General features: G+C 40.6%; 1 protein-coding gene across 2 annotated transcripts in view; it reads right to left on the reverse strand.

The window, feature by feature from the left end:
• CACNB4 (calcium voltage-gated channel auxiliary subunit beta 4) overlaps positions 1-24,260 on the reverse strand; it is a 288,918-nt gene that overhangs the window by 51,441 nt on the left and 213,217 nt on the right. For both annotated transcript variants that reach the window (XM_007108275.3, XM_007108276.4), the window contains exons 3-5: positions 11,788-11,907; positions 9,824-9,946; positions 2,871-3,001 (exon numbers count right to left, since the gene is read on the reverse strand). In XM_007108275.3, coding sequence (XP_007108337.1) covers positions 2,871-3,001; positions 9,824-9,946; positions 11,788-11,907 — 374 coding nt within the window. The remainder of the gene's footprint in view (positions 1-2,870; positions 3,002-9,823; positions 9,947-11,787; positions 11,908-24,260) is intronic.

Here is a 24,260-nt window from a genome sequence, read left to right on the forward strand (position 1 = left end):
AAGACCAAACACTATAAAACTCTTAGGGGAAAACATAGGAAGAACACTCTTTGACATAAATGACAGCAAGATCTTTTTTGACCCACCTCCTAGAGTAATGGAAATAAAAACAAAACTAAACAAATGGGACCTAATGAAACTTAAAAGCTTTTGCAAAGCAAAGGAAACTACAAACATGACGAAAAGACAACCCTCAGAAGGGGAGAAAATATTTGCAAATGAAACACCCGACAAAGGACTAATCTCTAAAATATATAAACAGCTCAATATTAAAAATACAAACAACCCAATCCAAAAATGGGCGGAAGACCTAAATAGACATTTCTCCAAAGAAGACATACAGATTGCCAAGAAACACATGAAAAGAAAATCTACAAACAACAAATGCTGGAGAGGCTGTGGAGAAAAGGGAACCCTCTTGCACTGTTGGTGGGAATGTAAATTGATACGGCCACTATGGAGAACAGTAGGGAGGTTACTTAAAAACTAAAAATAGAATTACCACATGACCCAGCAATCCCACTACTAGGCATATACCCAGAGAAAACCGCAATTCAAGAAGACACATGCACCCCAATGTTCATTTCAGCACTATTTACAATAGCCAGGTCATGGAAGCAAACTAAATGCCTATCGACAGACAAATGGATATAGAAGATGTGGTACATATATACAATGGAATATTACTCAGCCATAAAGAAAAGAAAGACTCATTCCCCAGATTCCTTGGAAATAGAACTTGAGAGTACAAAGCTTTCTTTGGCCTTAATCCACTAAGTAATTCAAAACAGACCAAGTCCTGCTATAGAGTACTTCAAGGATCTGCCCAAATGTTTTCTGTGACCTCCTTTCTCAGAGAAAGTGGTAAACTAGGACCTGGAAATATTTTGCTAAAGTATGTCTCCTAATTATTCAATGCAGAAATGAGGCAAAAGAATCACTAATAGGAATGTTCTTGTGAACTGTCTTTTTAACCAACACTGGTCACCAGTACACTAGCTGGATGTCAAACACAGCTCAAAACAAGCCGTAAGACCTGGAAGAAGCACTTCTTATGTGGGGATCAGAATTAAGAACTGGCAGTAAGGATTTGGTCATGATAATATTATGAAATGGAATGGAAGCTCATTGGTATTGGTTCCTGCATGTGGCTTGGGAAGCTTCCCTGGAGCCCACCAGGGCCCTCAGGAGCCCACCTTTGCACTTCTCCAGTGTCCCTTCCTTCAGTGCTTAAGTATGGTCCCTAGAGTTAGGACAATCTGATTTCTCCTCCCGGCTTTGCCCATTACTAGTCGTGGGACCTTGGCACACCATATCATATCTTTGTGCCTGAGTTTCCCCATCTCTCGAAGGAGAAACTATACTTCACAGTTGGTATAAAGATAAAAGAAGATCATGTCTTTGAGCTCTTGGTTTTACTCTTGCACCTGCGGGCAAAGTAAGCCTTTAGTTCAGAAGTGTAAAATAATTTTATGGAATAATAATAATAATAGCAGAATAACTTTGGAAATGGTGATAATAATTCATTTATTATTTCATTCAAATATCTATCGAGTATTCACTGTCCTAGAAACTAGGAATACAACAGTGGGGGGAAAAACAAAATTCTCTCCCTTATACAGACAAATTCTAATGGGAAATATCAGTATCAAACAGATGAATAGGTAAATATATAGTATTTCTGATAGTAATAAGTGCAAAAGAGAAAAGTGAGTTGGGAGAGAGATAGGAAGCAAGGGAAGAGAAGTGGATTCAACTTTAAATATGGTGGCAGGAAAGGGGTCATTGAAAAGGTGATATTTAACTAAGATCTAAAGCAGATGGAGTGATCCAGTGGAAAAGTGAAGAAAAGCGTCCAGTAAAAGGAAACAGCAATTGCAAAGGTCCTGAGACAGGAACATGTGTTCCCACATGGAGTGGCATGAGAGACAAAAAGTCTAGAGAAGAAGTAATAAGAGGGATTAATCATTAATAATATTATAGGCATGTTATATACTAAAAAAGATTGACAATTAAAAGTGGGCTAACACTCTACTTTTGTGATCTCCTATCGCTGTTTAAGAGGTTCCCATTATGACAAAGGCAAAAGGGCCCCTGAAGAACAGAGGAGTTTTTGAAACAGAAGAGGATCTAATAGAAAAAGGAGGTTGAGAGTTAAGAGAAAGAACTGATTCTATTTTAGGACTTTCAAAAAATGGTAACACATACCAAATCAGTGCTTCAATGTAGGCTCACAATATATGCAGGCTCAGTATGATTCTGAATTCTCCTCTCAGGCTTTGCTTATATCCCTGGGACCTTTAAATACCTGCACTCTGAGATCTTTGTGGCTACTTCATTAGTTCACTAGAGGTTAGTTCATCTGAAGCTGGACAGAGGACAGAGTGTTACCCCCAGTACCAAGCGATGGCAGCGGCCACAGAAAACCCTGGAGAAAGTGCTACTAGTCCCGGGATGGTACTGCATGTGCCATGGCATTCTGTGCCCACTTGAAAGAGAGTCTCTGAAAGTTAATCAAGAAGAGCCATGATGCCAGGTCAGGCCAGGCCCCCACTTACTGTACTGAGAAAGGATGCCCTACACGACTCTCACAGAGGAAAGCTTAGGTTCCCAGGAGGGTTTGCTGAAGCCACAGAAAACAGTCTCCACTGTGGAATTCGTGTTGATTCCAGGGGTGTCCAGGCTTCAGCACACAACCGGGAGAGTGAACTATCTGAAACCCCTTTGTGTCAATTTCAGAAACACCTTGCACACAGAAAAGTAGCTTTTACTTTGAAAGCATATATGTTTAACCTAACAAGCAAACTTGAAAATATCACCTAATTTTCCTACTTCCTCCAAAAAAATTTAGAGAAAGGAAGGAGCCTTACCCTCCGTGAAAACGTCCTCTTTTTTGTTCTTGCTGAATCCGTATGTTCTCCAATCTAAGCGGACTTGGGATGAAGCCAATCTCACAGCCTTCTTTCACCAGCCTTCCTATCCACCAATCATTGTTATATTTCTGGAATGCAGGAATAAAACTGCTATCAACAGTAATTCACTGATCTTCACATTTATTAATCTCAGGGGACCAAAAGAATGAAACACTATATTATATAATATTATACTATACTTTATTACATATACAAACACTATTTATAGTATATTATACTATATTATATATATCTGGGGTGGAGGAGTCCATAGAAGAAAGCAAACTTTTAATCTAAAGGCCCAGATAATAAACACTTCAGGGTTTGCAGGCCATATGGTCTCTGCTGCAACTACTGTAATCCGCTATTATAGTGTGGAAGCAGCCACAGTCAATAGGTAAACAAGTAAGCACGGCAGTGCTTCAACAAATTTTTCCTTCCAAAAAAGGCAGCAGGCTGGTTTCAGCCTGTGAGCCACAGTTTGTCAATCCCTGGGCTAAAGTCAGGTCTTAACATTTGGCTTCCTTTGGTCCTTGTCAAGAAGCCCTAGCCAATTCTTAAGGAATAGATTTTACATGGATAAATATGCACCAATGTAATTAGAACTCTGGAAGACAGGATAGACAAGACTAAGACGAAATACACTGAAGAGTCTATTTTTTGTCGCAAGCTTTGAGGTAAAAATTCCACCATACTATCAGTATTCTACTCCCTCTGGGGAAAAATTATAATCTTCCAAATATAGGTTTGCAAATCAAGGTCCATCTTACTACCTGAAGAAAAACAAGCCTACTCTTACAAAGGCTAAGCATATTATACATACGTGGAATTTTTGTAATAATCTCCAAATGGCCTGAAGCCCAACAGGAATGAAGGAATTTCCATTTAAATAAAGTTCCATGACACATAAACTTGGGAAACAAACCCACACAAAGGCTTCAGCCAATATGGGGTGAACATGGTCCTATTTGATGGGCCAGCAAAACTGCATTTGTAATGATAGATTAGCTGAATCTTAGGGCAGGAGGCATATTTAATCCAAGCTACCTGCCTCAAGGGAAGGTTTCTGCTAGGTGATTTCTAGAAAGGAGATATTAGTCCTACTGTTTACATCCTCCAGAGATAATTCCAAAAACTTCCTTTATTGTCTTTAACAGTGTTGGGCAAGGTAACTCTCTCTCTTTGATCCAGAAAGCATTTAGTTTTTTCGAAATGTAACTCTCTATGGTATATTTTGCTTAGCTCAGAGAACAGTAGAATTTATGTATATGACATTGACACGTTGTGAAGGAGGAACGGATGATTCTGTTGAATCATCCAAGCATGAAATTCCAGGTAACTGAGTAATTCTGAGTAACAGCTTCACTCTCAAAAGCAGAAAGATATGATTTAGAGATTTGGCCTTTGTTATGCACACAGGTCCTACACAAGGCCCGCAAGGCATGCAGTCTGAGCCTGCACTGAAGAAAAGCGTTGACCTAATATAAAATCTTGAACAATCTAGGTCTCAGTTTCTTCCATCTTTCCATTGTTTATTTCAGGATAACAGGCCTGAAATACCAGGCCCGTTTATTTTGGAATTAACAAAAGGCAACTGGGAGACCCTTTCAGAATGCTTGGTGCACAGACCTGGAATTTAAATTTTACTGTGGTAGGGACAAAACACACAATGAGTCATAGTTTCCTAGGGCTTAAGTTACTTCCGGAAATCAAGTTAGCGCACCAGAACACTAACTTACTAAGACGCATCCAAACAACGTTAAGGGGTTCCTGAAGTAGCTAACGCAACTTCCCAAGATGTTTTACCTTAGTTCTAAGAAACAGTGAGAATCTGACTTAACGTTAATGAAAGTTCTTTGAGCCACTTTGGGGAAAGCTGCGTTGTATGTTCAAAAGCTTAAATCGCCAGTCCTTTGGTATATGTGATAAGGAGAGCTGTAGCTTTTCTCTGCATTGAAGCTTTTCATTACTGAGGCAGTACTTATAACAGAGCATACCAAATGGTCTTCTAAGTGATGGATGAGAGGAAAGGCTACAACTCGATTATAGAAATATGTTCCTTTGTGTTGATATTCTGGGAGCACACACCAGCTTTCTGGCAAGGTCACCTTAGTGTTGCTCCAATCCTTCTCATTTCCCTAAAACGATGAGCACTTTCTCTTTCTAAGATGTTTCCTTATCTGCGATTTCAAGATCTGAAAACAAGTGGCTCTAATCCACATAGGATTATCAGCTCAATACCATACATCAAACTGCCAGACAAGAGAAAGTCACTGATCAAGGAGCACATACATCAAAAAAGCAACCAACTGGACAAATGGAGAAGATTGATGTAATGGTGGAAAGCAATAAAATACAGCAAGGTGGGGATAAGGGTGTGAGTAGTGTGCATGGAATATGTGAAAACTTCTCTTACCATTTAAAGTGCTGATTCTCCTTGGAAACGATGGGTATGAGCAACTAATGAATATAAGCAACTAATGAATAATCAAATATTTTTGATGGGGATGGTGAGACAGTCAACGTAATCATTCAGATGCCAGGGTACATGTTTCAGGTAAAGAGTCCTTGTCTTCTAGGCAAATATGGATATCCCCACCACATACACGATTGAGAAAGCAGAAGCCGTCAACTCAGTGCTTCCTCAGCTTCTTGTAACCAAGGCTCTGAGCTGTCTGTGCCTGCACTCATCTTTTTCCTGCGTGTTATAATGAATTAGTGTTCCCCTTCGTATCAGAGGTCTGTCTCTCCTCTCGGCGTCTGGATCCCACGCTTCCTGACTACCAAAAACTTTACTCCTTTGCCTATCTCTCATTTCCCATCAATCTCTCCCTCTCTCTCTGGTGGTTAATAGCAGCATGTACTGGTGCTCTGATAGCTCCCATCTTGAAAGGAAACCTCTTTTGACTTCATACGCTCTTCAGTCTACTGCCTGGTCAGTGTCAACTCCCTTGAAAGCACCGTCTGTGCTTGCTAAATATACTTCCTAACTCCCCTTCTCTCCTCATCACACTCAATCCAGCTTCTGTCTCTCTCTGTCTCCACAACTCCAGACAATGGTCCCAGTGACTTCCTTGCTACGGACCACTTTGCCAACCCGACATCCATTCCTTTCTCCTTGTCTTAGGTGACATGTCGCAACGCTGGCCACAGCTGGTTGCTTCTTCCTTTTGGATATGCTCTTTCCTCTTGATGTCCATGCCTTGCTCTGTCCTGATTTTCCTCCCAAATCTCATGTTTCTCCTTTTCCTTAATTGTTGAATGTTATCATGCACCCCACTTTTGCAGGATGGAATTCCTTTGAGTTTGATCCAGGGCTGTTTTCTCTCCTCCCTCTCCTCTCCCTTTAGGTGACTTCAGTCATTACCTCAGCTTTAAATGCCACCTGGATAAACTAATGATCCAAATTTATATCTTTGGCCCAACCCCTTCCTCTGAGCTCTAAATTCTTACATCTAACTTCCTCCTTCATATCTCCTTTGAGATGTCTACTCCCTGACCTCCCTTCCCATCTGTCCTCACTCCACCCTGGTCAACTCCATCCTAGTTGCTCAATTCATAAACCTTGATTTCCTTGATCATCTTGGATTTCTCCCTCGATCTTAGTTCCTACATGTGGTCCATCAGCAGCACTGATCATTGAACTTCCACAATATATGTCAAATGTGTCTACTTCTTTCCATCTCACTGACACCAGGCCAGCTCAGTCCCATTATCTCTCATCTAAAATGGTTCTAACAGTCTCCCTGATTCCGTACTTATCCCACTCCCATCCACTGTCTCTACAACAATCAGAATAGCCTTCAAAAAATAAGTTCATCCCACTCCTCTGCTTTTAAAGTCTTCAGTGCCTTCTTATTATACTTAGAATAAAATACGAAGTCTTGCCATCACCTTAAGGTCCTACTTGACCTGTGCCCTGCTTACTTCTACAACTCTGTTTCCTGCTACTGGCTCACTGCGTTCCAGCCATATGACCTTCTTCCAGTTGATCGATTGTGCCAGCTTATTTTGTCCTACCACAGGGCCTTTACATATGCTGTTTCCTCTCCCTAGAAGGCTTCTTTTTTCTTCTTCTTTTTTTTTTAAGGCTGGCTACCCTGCTTAATGGTCACATACTCAGAAAGGCTTCTCTGATCACCCCTATATTTAAAAGTATATAACCTTCTCATCCCTATATTTTAAGATTCCCAGCATCCAGTTCATTTTTTACACAAAGCATTCACAATTTATAATGATTTATTTTTTCATTATCTGTCTCCCCACTAGAATTTAAGTCCATGAGGGAAGGTACTCTGTCTTTGTTTACAGCTGTCAGACAACATCTGTCAGACAATATCTGCCAACATTAGCACACACTAAATGCTCAAGAACTATATCGTGAATGGAACAAAGGAACAAATGTAGAATTTCACCCGGTTCACATGGGCACAATGCAAAGACAGTGGGACATCTGTAGACATCCCAGTGTTTGACCTACTTGCTATCATATAGTTAAAAAATTTAAAATGTATATGTCTTGGTGTCATTGATGCTATTGTAGAATGCAGAGCTTTGAAAGACAGTGATTTTCAAATTGTTATATATTAGCTGTGCACATCTTGTTTTGGACCAGAGGGTAAGTGCTGGTATCTCAGTGACATTAAGTGACAGGTTTATGTTTTTCACATTCCTCAGGCTCCTCAGGGTCGGGTTTCACTTTATTGTTCCACCCTTACACTCTCCTTTTTCATTTTTTAAAATGTTTTTTAATTACTAAACTTTATTTTTAAGAGCAGTTCTAGGTTCATAGCAGAATTGTGGGAAAAGTACAGAGAGTTCCCGTATACCCCTGCCTCCACACATGCATAACCTCCCCCACTATCAACATCCCACACTAGAGTGGTACATTTGTTACAATGATGAACCTACAATGACGCATCATTCTCACCCAGAGTCATGTTGTACCTTCTATGGGTTTTGACAAATGTGTAATGACATGTATCCACCATTATATCCACTCTCTGTTTTCTAAGATCCAATTTCTAACGGCTCCTTTCCAGCAGAGCCAATGGAGACTATCAAGTAGGAATGTCCTCCAATGTACGCCTCCAGCCCCACTGGAAAATCCTGTGCAGAACAGGGAAGTTCAAGAAAGGCAAGACTTTCCTCCTGACTCGGCCTACTTCTTGTGCCAATATTCCGGATGCCATCTCCTTCCCTCTACTCCAGCCCCTCATTCTATCAGGTAGGTCTTTTCCTTCCCATATATATCACTGGGTTCAACATCTCAGCATGGAAAACATATTTAAATCTTTCCCATCCTAAAAAAACCAAAAAAAGCAAATAACCTTGTAAAAACACTCCCTCAACTCTATGCTGCCTTCTCCTGGCTAAAACCTGTCCTCCTTTTCAACTCAAAGCACTTAGGAAGAGCAAACTGCAATTCCTCTACTCTGGCCTCCAGATTATGTGGGGAAAGGCCCATTGAGTAACTCCATGGGAGGTTCTCAGTGCCCCAGACACAGTGCACCTAATAGCAAATTTATAATCACATCACCCCTGTCACAAATCTTCTCCCCTCTCGGCCTTCTTTATTTTGATAGCTGACACCACCCACTGCCCTTTCAGGTGAGCTAGAAAAACTGCCCTCCATCCTTCATTTCTCTTCATCTCTCTTTCTCCACTATCCCCCCTCCCCACCATGTGAAATCTTCCAATCTGGTCTATTTGCCTCTTAACTCTCTCTCCAAGCTGCTCCTCTTTTTATCATCTCTGCTTCAGCCACTGTCTAGACTCACCATGTCTCCCCAGCCTCTGCAGTACTCCCTCGGCCGTCAGAGTCACCAGGCTAAGATACGAGGCTGGTCACATCCATCCTTTATTTAAAATTCCTCTCCAGCCCACTGCCTGGTGATCGAGTCCAGCCTCCTTGCCATGGCCTACGAGGTCCTTTCTCATCTGGCCCCTGCCTCTCTGATGTGGCCCATCCCCTGTACCACTCCCCGCTTACAGCCCTCCAGCCGTGCTGTGCTCATTGCCCCTGGCTGTCCCTTCCACCTGAAACCGCCACCCCTCACCCCAGCCTGAACTCTGGCTTCACCACTTCTGAAGAGCTTTCCAGCCCCCCATCCTCCTCCTCCTGAGCCAGATGGTCCCTCCTGCTCTTTCTTTGGGCTTCCACAACAGCCATTCAATTTTACTGTAACAGAACTTCTCAACCCATGCAGAAACTATGCACTAGTCTGTCTCCCCCACCAGACTCTGAGCTCCCTGGCTGAGGGGACAGTGGACCTTCAGCTCTAATCCCCAAATGCCCAGCACAATGTCTGACATGATGGAGGATTTCAATACACCCAGGTTGAGTAAATGAAAGTTTTTGATGTCACTATTCCATCTTTCAAGGTGCGAGGCCTCAAGTGCTCAATCCCTCAAGGTTTCTGTTTCCCAAAGTCCTCTGCCCTTCTCTTAGCTTTAACAATTTAATTATTGTACTGTGTAGTGTTGGTCTGGAGGTCAAGGTCCACGGGACAATAATCCAGATGTTTATAATTACAACATCCCTTGTAAATGGTGCCTTCTGGGTAGGCACCATGCCACCAAACTCACGTTTCCCTAAGTTGGATCCTTTGATCTATGTCAATGGATGGATCTATCATGGTAGGTGATTAAAAGGTGACCAGAGGACCACAGGTCTATCCTAAATCGATCCTCTGATGATTGTGATTCAATGTTTTAAATGTGTGATAATGTAAGCAATGATCTCAGGCTTCCAAATCTCGGTGAGAAGGAATGGAGTTGGAAGGCTTAGCCAATTAAATGAGGTAACACATTGGCAGCTTCAGGGCTCCTCTCCATTGAGTTTGGCTCAGAGCTGATTCCTGGCCTTGGCCTTGTAGAAGGTTAGGGGATACAGAGTGCCCTACATTTACCTCTTTAATGTGTAGAAAGTCCTTGGCGTCAAAGGAGATGGCCGTGCTTGGAACAGGCACATCCTCATCCAAGGCACCACAGTAGCTCACATTCGTCTTCACAGCAAATGCTACAGGTTTGGACTGGGAACAGAACCATGGAATAAGGATGGAGGGAGGAAGACAGAAGAGGATTTTTCACACTGAAATGTAAAACCAGATGATGGATAGTACCAGGCAGTAAGGGAAATCACTTTCCAAAGAGGGATCTCAACTGGGTTCCACATTTCCAGGCAGCAGTGAGAAATCTGCAGGAAGGGCTCTGAAGAGAATTCAGTCCTATCAGCCCGACCATGTTCCCCCTCCTGTCGTACTTGCCAACATCCCAAAGAATCATGCCCTAAAATTTTGGGGGAAGGGATGGAAAGGCGGGAGGGGCAGTCTGCTTTGGCCTCTAGTCATAAAACTCATGTTTATTATTTTAAATGGTAACAGACGCCTCCACCTTGGCATACAGGAAATGTGGGCTGGGGCTTAAATAAAAAGGTGGTGGAGGGTTAAAATAAATATTTTTGAAAGAGCCTTAGGTCTGAAAACCTACGGGATCCCACTCAATAGAATACCTTGTCCTGCCAGGGAAAAGAAAGCCCGGTTGGAGTAGACAGGAAGGGCGGAGCTGCTCACGCATCACCTCCTCCCTAGCTAACAAAAGCTGCTTCTGAAACTTTTTTTAGACAGATTCCTCCGCAGCAAAGTGCTCTTGGGCTGGTGCAGCTCGGCTGAGGTTAAGTAAGCCACCAGCCTAAGCTCACAGCGCTGCTGACATCTGGGTGACCACAATGGCCACAAAATAGACTCTGAGAGAAACCTAAAACAAAAATTAGCCACAAGTAAGAACACCAGTTTCCAGCAATCCCGGGCTGCTCTGTTATGGGCTCATTTATTCGTGCTGGGACCATGCCTGGGGAGCAAGAGTACTGAGGCAGGATCCGAGTTAGAGTCTCACTGATGTCCTTTCCCAGGTGCTGCTCCAACCCCCTTCCGCCAACCAGCACAGGTATCACGGGTGTGGAAGCAAAGGAAGACGCCTCGTGAACCTGCCTCATCCTCCTCTTCCCGCTCTTTTAAACATTTTACTGTAAAAATAGAAAAGGCAAGGAGCTCACTTTATCTCAGCTTCCTTTTTTTTTTTTTCTCCTAAAAATTAGAAAGACTAGATCAATATGCTTTAAGAGTCTATCGTGAAGGGCAAGGAGGAGAGACTGACCAGGAACATGTTATATCTGTTACTGTGCATAAAATTTCATTTGACAAAAGGGGTCTGTGCTTAAAAAAAAAAAAGCCTGGAAGACATAGCATGGGAGATCTCTAGTGACTCAGTTCTAACATTCAAAAATGCAATTTGTTCTTTGTTGCCTCCTATCGGAGCAGGGATTCCTATGGGGGCCCCTCCCTGTGGAACATCTGAAGGTCTCTTGCGGCAAAGCCTTTCATTGCTCACCTTTGCTGAAATGCTAATCATTGTTCAAAGCTCTGAACGGTGAACTTGAGGTGGGAGATTGAAACCAAGAGGGAAGAACAGAGACACCAACAGGGAGACCCACTGACCAATTATGCACGTGTGGCCTGCAATGAAGGCTGCTGCCATGGAGAATGGGACAAGCACGCTGGTTCCTTGGGAGGCCCTCTAACAACACTGGGAGGGGCAAGCTGGATATGGGGCACAATCGCTAAGTTAGAAGATGACCAAGAATTTTCACCACCAAACCAAACACAAAAGGTAGTTGAAGGGGTCCGTGTCTCAGGATATGGCTCCCTGAGAATGTTACTATCAGGGGTGAACAGATCATAGAGCCTTGCAATCTGGTGCCTTATCAGAATGATCATAAAATGATTACTCCAGAGAAATCTGAGGCAGGGGAAGAGCAGCTGATACCTGCTGAGCAACATGCCACTTTGGAACCCAAGAAGGGCAAGAACGTCACCTTTGCTCTCTCAAGCTGGATGGCCGCCTGCTGCTCTCTTTCTTGCCGAATTGCTTCCCGATCCTCTTCCAGAGAGACATCAGAGTCAGACGGCCTGCTCGTGTAGGAATCCGCTGAACCCTGGAAAGGAAAACCCGGAGTAGCTTGAAGGAGGTGATGTGGAGCTTCTTAAATCATCACATCTAACAGCATCCTGGAGTGGGTTCTTCTCATTTGCATAGAATTTGATAAATACGCTCTATGCCTTATTGCAGACATAAATTTAGATGGCAGAATATAGTTAAGCATCTGGGTAATTCGGAAGGTAGCAATGTTATGAAGGGAAATATTTTGACTAGGTTAAGTTCTAGAAAGTAAACTGCAATGAAAATTATGTGATGTTCAGCCCCAATTCTTCTTGTTTTGTGCTATCTTTATATTAAGCCCATATCAACTTGTGGAACTGAAATTTCATTCCATTCTCTCTTTTATATACAGATTTAAAGGCGTAAGAGATTTAGCCTATTACAAGAGTAACTCCTCCTACCCATATCTTGGATTACAGATGATCAATTTAAGATTTCAACACAGCAAAGCAGCAACCTGAATTAGTAAAATGATTTTCAGTTCCATTGAACAAGGATGTCCTCAACTGAAGCCCATTCCTAGAAGGACTATTTGAACGATAATGAAATCCAGCCTGACTCATGGGGCCAAGGAATTTCGGGCAGTGGACATCACTTGGTGCTCATGCCATAAGAAGAGATGAAAACCACAGCAGCTGAAAAGTTAAAAACAAAAACAAACACCCCAGAAGTTTGCTTTCTGCTTGCTAAAAGAACATCATTCTTACAAATTTCCTTAAGCTGGCATTAGAAGTTGATATTTGTGTAGATGATATTTACACAGCAGACGTATTGATAAGACTGGTGTATTTGGCATGTTTCATAAACCAGGTACAGATTCTAAAAGGCGTATGCTTATCCATGTAACTGAGAATTTGCTACCCACTGCAAAAAAAGAACTCTAAGAATGGCTGACTGCTGAAACGGGCACTTTGAAAGTTTTTTCTAAACTTAGAAATGTTAGGGTTTGTTTGTTTATACATTATTTGTGAATTTGCTGCCTGTAAGGGTAGCTTTGTCTCAGTAGAGGGTGTCATTTTAGCTGGGGTAGTCTTTCCCGCCATAAAAAAAAATATCCCAGCACAGATTTTCCCGGCAGCCTAGAACAATAATTCCTGGTTAGAGTTTTATCGGAATGCCCAGTAGAACCCCAGTTCTAAATTCTAACTCTGCAACCCACTTTTGAAAACTTTATACAAGTTCCTAGACCACTCTAAGACTCAGTCTCCTCTTCTGTAAAATGGGGATGTGGTTTACTTCACAGGATTAAATGGAATAGGATATAATGAATACCTGATTATTGAGCCCTGGCTGTCACACCAGCGTGGGGCTAGATGCTTTGCGCACCTTATCTCACGGAATCCTTAGAGCAGTGCGTAAGCTGGGATTCAAACACGGGTAATCCAACCGTAGAGCCAGCAGTTTCAAACCCTACAATGAGCTGGACTTGATATTAAAATATTTACTCTAGGACCTGGCACATAGTAGGCACACAATAAATAGACATTCTCATTTCTGTTTCCTAGTGCTGGTATTTCTACCTTGATTTTAAAAAAAAGAGTTAAGAGATTCTAATCATTTTTCAGCTTACTTACATATGCAAGTAAGTTGCCCATCTTGAAATGTACAGTATCCTTTTTTATTGTATTTGCTGCATAGAAAACACGGTAAGTTTTTTTCCCCAGCTTTATTAAGATATAATTGACATCTAACACTGTGCAAGTTTAAGGTGTACAATGTGTTGATTTGATACATTTATATATTGCAAAATGATTACACTATAAGTTTGATAACTGCAGTGTGTCCAAATCCATGCACTTTATGCAGTGCTTTTGAAAGTGCCCTTTACAGAGGAAATGTATTTGCTACCCCAATTATAACCAAACTCCTCTGTGCAAATCTACTGGGGAAAAATCTGGACCTACAAAATAAATAAGTACAGGGTGACTATTTTATAGATGCATTCATTGCTTAAAAAAGAGCTACCTTGAAGTCCTTTAAAACAAGGGAGTTCTATCAGCATAAATCTTTTGTCCAAATTTAGGTATACCTGCATAAAATCCAGAGTAAGAGAGAAAGGAAACAATGTTTCCAAAAAATATATGAAAACTGTTTTGTGTTAGTTCCAGGCAATGCTTTGCTGAAGTATGATGTGTGTGGTAGACCATTTTAAGGTGTTAGATGTCTGCGAAGGTGTCTGGACTATAAAGTGATTACGAGGCAGGAAGTCAGGAAGGAGGCATTTGTTTTGAAAACACGTGCTCGGGAAGGCTAACGACTGCAGTTCACAAGAAAGCAGGCTGCCCAGTGGAGCAGTGAGTCAAACAGCTAAAATACACAATCCACTGTTGACACTAGGAGATGGCTAATTTCCTGAAAACTCCGTTAACGATTTTTCAAATCCTGGCATTCAATCATCTGCACACACAAGAAGTGACTCAAGGGCTCCTGCAAATAAACTTTATTTTGAAATGTGAACAAGACTGTTAAGAATTTCGAAATTACTTAATAAGTTCTACTATTGCCAAGTATGTAAAAGCACACAATAGTCTAAGAATATTGGCAGAGGGAAAAATAAAGCACTGTGATATTTATCTTCATAATTACAGTGTGAGATTCACAGCATTTACTCTGTTTTTGGTTTTTTGATTTTTTTTTTCTTTCAATGACATCTACATTTCTCTGAATATGGAAATCATTGCTGCTGTCTCTCAAGGTCCTAGGGATAGCAGAGATCCAACATCAAGAGCCCAAATTTGGCCCATGGACATGTTCTGCTGGCTTGGCACAGAACTGGTTTCTTGTTTCTATTGATTTTTATTTGATTTGTTTCAACTGGTTGACAGAGAGTTACAGACAGGAGAAAGAAAGGAAAAGAAAAAGAACCTAGGTTGTTTACAAAGGCACAGAGAACAGAAGAAGAGAGCCACAGAGAGGCAAGAGGAGATTGCCTGGGCCGGACTAGAGGAAGGATGGGGAAGGGAAGTGGGGCTGCAGCAGGCTTAGTAGGACTGGAGGGTCGGGGGGACTGCCCAGAGGTCTGGTTAAACCTTTATGATCTGGAAGAGGGAAACTGCAAGAAGGGAATAATGCTAGATGCTAAGAGGACAGAACTAAAGATATAAAGGTTACTAGCTCTGGCCAAAGCTAAAAACTGCAGCCCCATCAGCTTTTTGTTTTCCAAAATTCCACTTCATAAAATGGGCAAAGAGCAAGGCACCCAACTCATCAAGTGAGCCAAACCTGGGCTGTTAATCAATGTGTAAGATGCACGATAGAGGCTAGTCCCTCAAAAGTTCCTAAGCAGAAACCATTGCAAGTCACATCTTTGAGTCTCCAAAGAAACAACTAAACTGGGGGGAAAAAAATGGAAACAATTGCTGCAAGTCTTTTTATAAATATATATAACAGTACATATGTATGTATAAAATAATGCATCCTAGTGAATAGCAAAAGAAACACATACATGTCTTTCTATTAACATGAGGCCCAGATTTTTTCCCCCTTTTATTCAATATTGAAAACAGATTGCAGCCTCACACCTTTCATAAATCTTCTTGAGTATAAAATACAAACGTTAGAGAAACATTGAAAAATCAGTTAGTTTACTGTTGTCCTAGAAGAAGGAAAGTGACCTCAAGTCAAACAATGGAGAAGTTTCTTTTCCTGCCCAGAGAGAGAGGCCATGACATGGATGGGAGAGTGGCTGTGGACTTTGGGGTCAGGAAGTATTGGGTTTGACACTGCTGCTAGTTTTTACTGGCTGTGTGTCTTGGGCAACTTATTTTAACTTTCTGAGTCTCAATTTCCTCCCCTTTGAAATGGAGATAATAACACATACCTCTCACAGCTTCCCAGTGTTTGATTTGAGATGGAACATCATTTCGTTTACCATCATGAGGAAAATTCAGGAATTGCCAGCAAATAATATTTGACTCACTCATTAAAGTTTTTGGCAGCTTTTCAACATTCAATTTTTGGCTGCCCTAGAGTTTTAGGATTTACACCTTGTTCTTTTTTTAAAAACAGCTTTATTGAGGTATAATTTACATACCATAAAATTCACATAATTTAAATGTATGATTCAATAAATTTTAAATAAATTTACAGGATACAATTCACACAACAATCTAATATTAGAATATTTCTACCACTTCAGGAAAAAAAAAAAACCTTTGGCCTACTTGCAGTCACTCTCCAAACCTACCACGAGATCCAGGGATCCACTTACTTATCTTGTCCTTTTAAAACTAAAATATACTTCCCTCTTCTTATGAGTAGTTTTAGTATTTAGATATGTCATTAAATTAGAGCAAGGAGAAGGGAGAGTTTATAAATGTTTGATTTTAAAATGCATTAATACTGGAACAGAACCTGGTTATTGTTAGAACTTTTGGGCTTTGTGGTCACTCCTGTGCCTCTCACTTCCTACCTAGCTTAGCTGTCCATTCACTGGACACTGACCATCTGTCAGTGGCAAGAATGTGAGAGGAGAGCTGCTTAACTTTTCTGAGATTCTATCCTCATCGGCAAAATAGGAATGAACCCTTCAGGGTTATTTTGGAGAATTACTAAGATGCCATAGTATAGCATAGCATACAAGCATAGTAATGGCACAAACAAAACCAGTGTTGTCCAAGAGAACTTTCTGCAATGATGGATATTCTGTATGGGTGCTGTTCAGTATGGTAGCCACTAGCCACATGTGGTTATGGAGCACTTGAAATGTGCCTGGCCAGATGGAAGAACTGAACTTATCATTTAATTTTTAAATGTTTAAAATTTTATTTCACTTTAATTAATTTAAAGGCAGATACCCACATGTTAACTAGTGGCTACCACATGGGGCTGTGCAGTGGTACATACTCCAAATGTCAGCCCTTCCAGATCAGACAAGTGAATGTTAAACTTGATGTAAATCTGGTATTTTAATAGTTGCATTAAGTGGACTAAGTGAAAGTGGAACGTCCAGAGACATATCACTCCCAGTGGATGTGAGCTTGTTTCCTTCCACTGAGTTTGCAATGCACTTTTCCACAATGTAGAAGGAACAAAGCTCTTTCTTGATTACTTTCCCAGATTTCCCAGGGTGGATAGGTAAAGAGCCCCCTCGTGAGGCTGCCCTAGACAAAAAGGTCTCGTAGGCAACATGTATCTTTACAGGATAGCCCCTCACTTTCTTGCAGATGCTTTCTTCTTCTCCACCCCCTTCACCAAACATGTCCAGAGCTCTTTGCAAGGGCCCCCACCCAGCCTAGCAGGGTCCAGGCTATGTCTCCAAGTAGATACGCCTGGGCAGTGTCTAGAACATAGCAGAACCTCAACTTCGTTGAAAGAAAGACACTCTCGTTCCCATCAAAATCTATTCTTTGTTCCATGATTTCAAGTTCTTCTAGGGTGGTTGGTTAATTGATCAAGGTTTATGCTAACTGGGTGTGATGTTGTTAGCAGACCCACCCCCCATAACATGAGATTTTTTTTTTTTAGAATTATGGTTTTCAGTGCCCTAATCCCGAGCACAGGATAATGTGTACATTATCAGCACTTTGGCAGAACAAGGAACTTTTGAAATTGTGCCTCAGAGATGACAACTTAACTTTGCTCTAAGGTACATTGTACCGTGTCTTGTAAACAGAAGGTCTTCAAATATGTTGGTTGAAAGAATAAGGCAAGCTCTGCAGCCCACTTTTATTGGACAGAAGACCAGCAATTAATCCGACTAAGCTCCGATTTTAGGCTTCAAAGAGCAGTCAAGGGCAGAAAAGAAATATGTTCAGAAAAGGCCATAAACGGAAAGAAAAGAGAATGAATGCTTACTCATCCCTTACTTTATGTGAGTCACTAACTTATGAACTTTAGATTATCACATCAACACTACAGAGTAGGTTACGATTATCCCCATTTTATAGATGAGGCATCTGAGGCTCAAACAGGCAATAAGAACTTCCCTCCATGCCACTATCATAGGGCACATTGCAGGGTGCAGGAGTATGGGCAGAATCCTTTTTAAAATTTCCTCTACAAAATGTGGTGCAAACTTACATTAAAAAGTCAAACATTTTAGTCGCCTTCACTAAAAGAAAACAACATTCTGCAATATTTTGTTAACATAGATCGTACACCAAAATCTCACTCGCTAGGAACGATGGGATGCAAGTAAAGAAATGACATTCTTAGATCATGGAAAATAAACTGGAGACTGCTTTTCAAAAGACATGTTTGCTATTTCTAACTTCACATGGTATCTCTAGATTATCAAAGGTTTTGGTTTGTGAATTTCATTGAGTTTCTGCTTTAATGACAGGATTTTTACTCAGCATTTTAGTTATTGGTAGGAGATTTTAAGGCCCCCATGAGTTTTCTTTTTCTCTTAAGTGATAACTCCTCCAGTTGTGTTAAACTACTTATGACAGGTTACTTCTTATCTTATAACTAAATTATAATTATATATCAATATGTAGTTAAAAACAAAATGCAGGCTTTGTCTAAATTATCTGACTAGTGGAATCCAAATTAATGGGTTCTATTATAACTGTTTTTACATAATTTATTTAAAAGGAAGTAATATTATTTAGAAAACTTAGCCAACCTATCCTTCTTATTATGTTGACTAGTTTGGCAACTGCTGCAATTGCCTGGTTTCGGATAGGTATTTTTCTTTTTTCTTTTTTTTTGCATTTTTTCTTTGACTTTTATTGAGATATAATTGACATACAGCCCTGTATAAATTTAAGGTGTACAGCGTAATGATTTGACCTACATATATCACAAAATGATAGGTATTTCTCTTCATTGGTAGTCCAAGGAGACCCACCAGTGGCGATACAATAACAGCAGAAAAGTTTCAATTGGCCTCATAAGTATAAAGAGGGAGGTGACAAAAAGGCCCAGATGGAGATGAAAAGGAAATCTGTGTCAGTCATGGCCATTTAGGAGCTTGTGGGAAAGGAGAAGTTGCAATGTGGGGCTAACAGCAGATCTGCAAGTTAAATCAGTGGTGATGTTGGTAACGGGGGCAGATTCCTCTTAGCTTGGGCTACTATGAGGATTGCAGTTTCATGTCGTTCAGCCTAATACACTGGGGGAAGAACAAAAGATAAAGATTACTTTATATGGATCCTATTTCACCAAACTGCTCTGATAATCAGTGCATGGTATCATACAAGTATGTAAGAAGTGCTACATCAATGAACACAATTAGTAATCAATCAAAACCCCCTGTGAGACTAAAGGGCAACAGAAGTTGAAAAAAGTCATGATCACATTTTGTATACAATAAGAATGTTATTTTAATGGTACGGATGATGAGATTATAGAGCTCACTCTCCTTCTGGGAAAGGGAAAGTGACTGCCTGTTGGGAGAAGGTGGCTTCAAGCAGTCAAGCTTTACTTTGTACAGGTCACAGAACAACATCATGGGATGCTGAGCAGCCACCCCCGGAACCAGCGCTGCCTGGTCAGAACTGAGAGCTTCTGACCAATCCACGGGACACAGGTGAGTGTCTGGGCGGCTACACCTGGCCGATCCCAGCACCGGCACCTACAAGCAGCAGCCATAGCACGTGGTCTTCATGCCAGGGCGGTGGCTCAAGCTGCACTAATCTAGTTTCAGCAGAGATGTTAAAAAGGAAATGAATATATTTGCTCAGAAAATCCTGAATGTGCTGCTGGTAGCTGCAGAACCGCATAGTGATAAGGCAACTAATGGTTTCTTGTAAATGTGGGCGTCTGTGACCCTTCTGGAAAAGTGATTGACTGACACTTCACATTCCCCCAGAGTAGTTTACAAAGTAGCCCACAAAACACTACTTTTACGTTGTGGTCTATTTTCTTGAGAGTCATATTACAGACCTGATAACAGTAAATATGTTTCACCCAAAAGTAGCTCCAGGCAATTACTTGTATTTAAAAAAAATTTTTTTTTAAAGACTTTTCCTTCTGTCATATAAAGGGAGGAATAATATAGGTTGCTGTAGAAGAAAGTAAGGGAAGGACTTGAACCTCTCCTGTATCATTTCTGTAGCCTCAGAAATGGTTTGATGAAAAATTATCCTTCATTCTTTGAAAATATTTTGTATTCATAACGTTTCTCATTAAAGGGACGCATACTGACTGCATCAAGAATAGAAACCCCTCCCCAGAGATGGCTGCAGATGTGACGGAGGCCAAAATGAAGCATCTACTTCATTTCAGGCAGAGAGCATGTCTTCCCCACTTTTGTTGTCCTCAGAGCCCCCAGCACAGAGCTTTGCACCTCAGAGGAGTTCAGAACTATTTACTGAATGAAAAAGTGAATAAGGAGGTTTCAAGGGGAGGAAGAGAAACACAAATGGACTGCCCGGTAATGCCCAGACTTCACCCAAAGGGAGTATACACTTTGGGCTTCCAGATGTTGCTGGAAACCATGTTGGAAGGAAGAGTGAACACCAATGTTAACTTGACAAAATGATATGAAAGTGATTTGGAAAACTTAATATTCAAAAATCTCTCAGAAAAAATGTAAAAAAAATATAATAAAGAAGGAGAATTAACCTTTTTAAAATAGATATTAAAACATTATAAAACTGCAGAAATTAGGGGCTTCCCTGGTGGCGCAGTGGTTGCGCGTCCGCCTGCCGATGCAGGGGAACCGGGTTCGCGCCCCGGTCTGGGAGGATCCCACATGCCGCGGAGCGGCTGGGCCCGTGAGCCACGGCCGCTGAGCCTGCGCGTCCGGAGCCTGTCCACAGCAGAGGGAGGCCCGCATACCACAAAAAAAAAAAAAAAAAAAAAAACCTGCAGAAATTAAAAATGTTTGGTTCTAGCAAAGATCAAAGAAATAAGAGTCCACAAATCAACCCCTATATATTGATAATTAATACTTAACAGGGGGACTTCCCTGGTGGCGCAGTGGTTAAGAATCCGCCTGCCAATGCAGGGGACACGGGTTCGAGCCCTGGTTCGGGAAGATCCCACATGCCACGGAGCAACTAAGCCCATGCGTCACAACTACTGAGCCTGTGCTCTAGAGCCCGCGAGCCACAACTACTGAGCCCACGTGCCACAACTACTGAAGTCCATGTGCCTAGAGCCCGTGCTCCACAACAAGAGAAGCCACCGCAATGAGAAGCCCGTGCACGGCAACAAAGAGTAGCCCCCGCTCGCCACAACTAGAGAAAGACCACATGTATCAACAAAGACCCAATGCAGCCAAAAATAAACAAATAAATATAAATTAAAAAATATATATATAACTGGAAACATTTCAAATCAATGGAAAAAGAGTGATTATTCAATAAACAATGTTGGGAAACTTAGCTGGCCGATTGGGGGAAAAAAGGTAGATCTCTGTGATTTCTTATACAAAAATAAATTGCAGATGAAGATATTTAAAGGCAAAATTATATAGATATATCATTATGTATTAAGGCAAAATTATATAGATATATCATTATGTATTTCTTATATATATACATATATTTATACTGGCACTAGCAGAAACTATGGCTATAGTTTCAATGTAGCATGCCAAAATGTTCAGAAGCTATGAAAAGACTGATTAATTTGACTACATAAAAAGTTTAAATATTTACCTGGGAAAAAAAAATACAAAAAGGCAAACGACAGAAAAAGAAAAAATTGTCACATAAGTGACCTGGGCTTAACGTTCTTCATATTCAAAGACCACTAATGAAGTACTAAGAAAAAGATGAACAACCTACCTCTTCACCCACCAATATGGCAAAAAAATAAAAAGTTAGGAAACAGAAAAAGGAACAAGAATGTACACTGAACACATGAAAAGGGCTTCAGTCCCTTTCCTACATAAAGAAATATAACTTAAAATATGATACTACTTTCACTGATTAGATCAAAACATTTGATAATACCCCGTACTAGTGAGGGTACATATGTTGGTATGAGTGTAAGTTGGTTTTATATTTCTGGAGGTAATTAGGTAAAAACAATCAAAATAAAACAGACATAAATTTTAACCAAACCATTCTACCTGAAGAAATTTACCCTAGAAATATACCTATATCAGATATGTATATATAAATGTATATACAAGAATATTCACTGCAATACTGCATATGATAGCAAAAAAATCATAAAAACCTAAATGTTAGCCATAGAAGACATGTTTTTAAAAGTAGGGTGTATTCACGCATAGAATAGTATGTAAACACTAAAAAGCATGACATAGACCTCTAAGTAAGTATATGTAAAATTAAGTCACAAGATCAAATGGTAAAATAATCTGGCATGTTGTTTTAAAATTGTTTTAAAATAAATGAGAGTCTCTCTCTATATAATACATATGTATGTATGCATACACACACACACACACACACACACACACACACACACACAGAGGAGGAGGAGAACAAACTTTCATTTATTACACTTTATATCTTTCTGTACAGTTTGAATTTTTACCTTGAGAAATTCAAAAAAACTAATATTATGTATATAGATATTCACATTTATATACACAATGTGTACTTTTTTTACAGAGTTATGTAGCTTGAAAATAAATATGTACTTCTTTTTACAGAGTTATGTAGCTTGAAATTACCTCCCTTAACCTCAAATGATGATTTTGATAGGTGTGGTTAGTGTTAACCACTTTTATTAACTGTGGTCTTTGGAAAAGAATATGCCCTCTGAAAGGGCTAGGGGCCCCAACAAAGGCTAGGTTAGTGTGAATTTTTCTCTTTGACCTAGTGGTCAAATCTCCTAAATTTGTGAAGCTTGTAGGTCTTAAGTTAAAAACAAGATGATGCAACTTAATGTAGTAGTTTAAGTTTAGGTATAAATGCTATTTTTGAATTGTAAGAAAGTGACTGATTTGAGGGTATATGAGAGGTCTAGCTATGCACACGCAGCTACCCCTAGTTACCTCCAAAGAAGGAATCCTCCAGCATCTTACTGTCACGAGACCTGTACTCCAGGCTGCTATATTCCTTACAAACTTGCTATTCCTCCTTTGCTCTTTGGGGCCTTGACAGCGACTACATAGTACCCAGCCCTCCCCATCAGCGTCGATCAACTTTATATGGAATCTGGAGTGGTGAAAGCAATAACCTTCCCTGGGTAGTGTCCTTCCTCCCCAGTGGGTTCAGAAGTGGGGAATGAAAACAAGGCTTGTTTTTTTGACTCCCATCTGATAATTGTGTTGGAGCTTGTTACATTAGAGGAAATTCTTAGTTCAACCTTTGGAACTAGGAAATGAGGCTTTAATCAGAATAAAACAGCACTTTACAGACGTTATCTAAACGTCACCTAAAAACGTTAAGACGTGGAGCTCATTATCCTCACTGAAGTAACCAAGATTCAGGAGAAACCAATAATCTGCCCAAGGTCATGCAGCTGGCCAAGTATGGTGAACTCTGATCTCACTGACTCAAAAGCCTTTGCTAATAGCTAATAACTAAGCCCCGTTGAGGTATTGGTAGACACTGCTGGATGAGCAGATCACTAAGGCTTCAGGCTTAAAAACACTAGAATCTCCCTCTCGCTCTGCTTTTAGAATGAACTAACAATTACTAACCATGCTATGTTTCCCCCAGTAAACGATCTTGATTTCTCTCCAAAGCTCCTTTGAGCCCTCACAGACGGGTCAGGCTGCATGCCCTAAGTCACCCAACCATCCGCTAATGAAGCCAAGACTTGCATTTCAGGTCAGAGCATCTCTTGAATGATCTCTAAGATTCTTCTGAGATCTGTTCTTAAAGATGTCTTCACAGTGCCAGGAATTAGGTCTTCAAGTACATGGTGATAGAGTATTCATTTGAATTCACATCAAAATACATGCAATCAACTATTCCTAATGATGGGACTATCAAACTTTCAGGTTTTCTCTTCCCTTCCTTCAGGCCTATCCATTAGCTCATTATTATATCCAAAGTGGTCAGAGAGGAAATCCACACCTGCTTTTTTTTTGTTGTTGTTGGAAACTTTTGGACCAAACGAAAAAGAAAAAAGTTGAGATAAAATTATTGATTAGAATGAGTCTGGGAGAACTCATCAAGAAAAAGAGGGAAAGGACTCAAATCAATAAAATTAGAAATGAAAGAGAAGTTACAACGGACACGGCAGAAATACAAAGCATCATAAGAGACTACTACAAGCAACTCTGTGCCAATAAAATTGACAACCTGGAAGAAATGGATGAATTCTTAGAAAGGTATAACCTTCCAAGATTGAACCAGGAAGAAATAGAAAATATGAACAAACCAATCACAAGTAATGAAATTGAAACTGTGATTAAAAATCTTCCAACAAACAAAAGTCCAGGACCAGATGGCTTCACAGGTGAATTCTTTCAAACATTTAGAGAAGAGCTAATACCCATCCTTCTCAAACTCTTCCAAAAAATTGCAGAGG

This window comes from Physeter macrocephalus, chromosome 2 (genome assembly GCF_002837175.3).
Source record: "Physeter macrocephalus isolate SW-GA chromosome 2, ASM283717v5, whole genome shotgun sequence".
NCBI lineage: Eukaryota > Metazoa > Chordata > Mammalia > Artiodactyla > Physeteridae > Physeter > Physeter macrocephalus.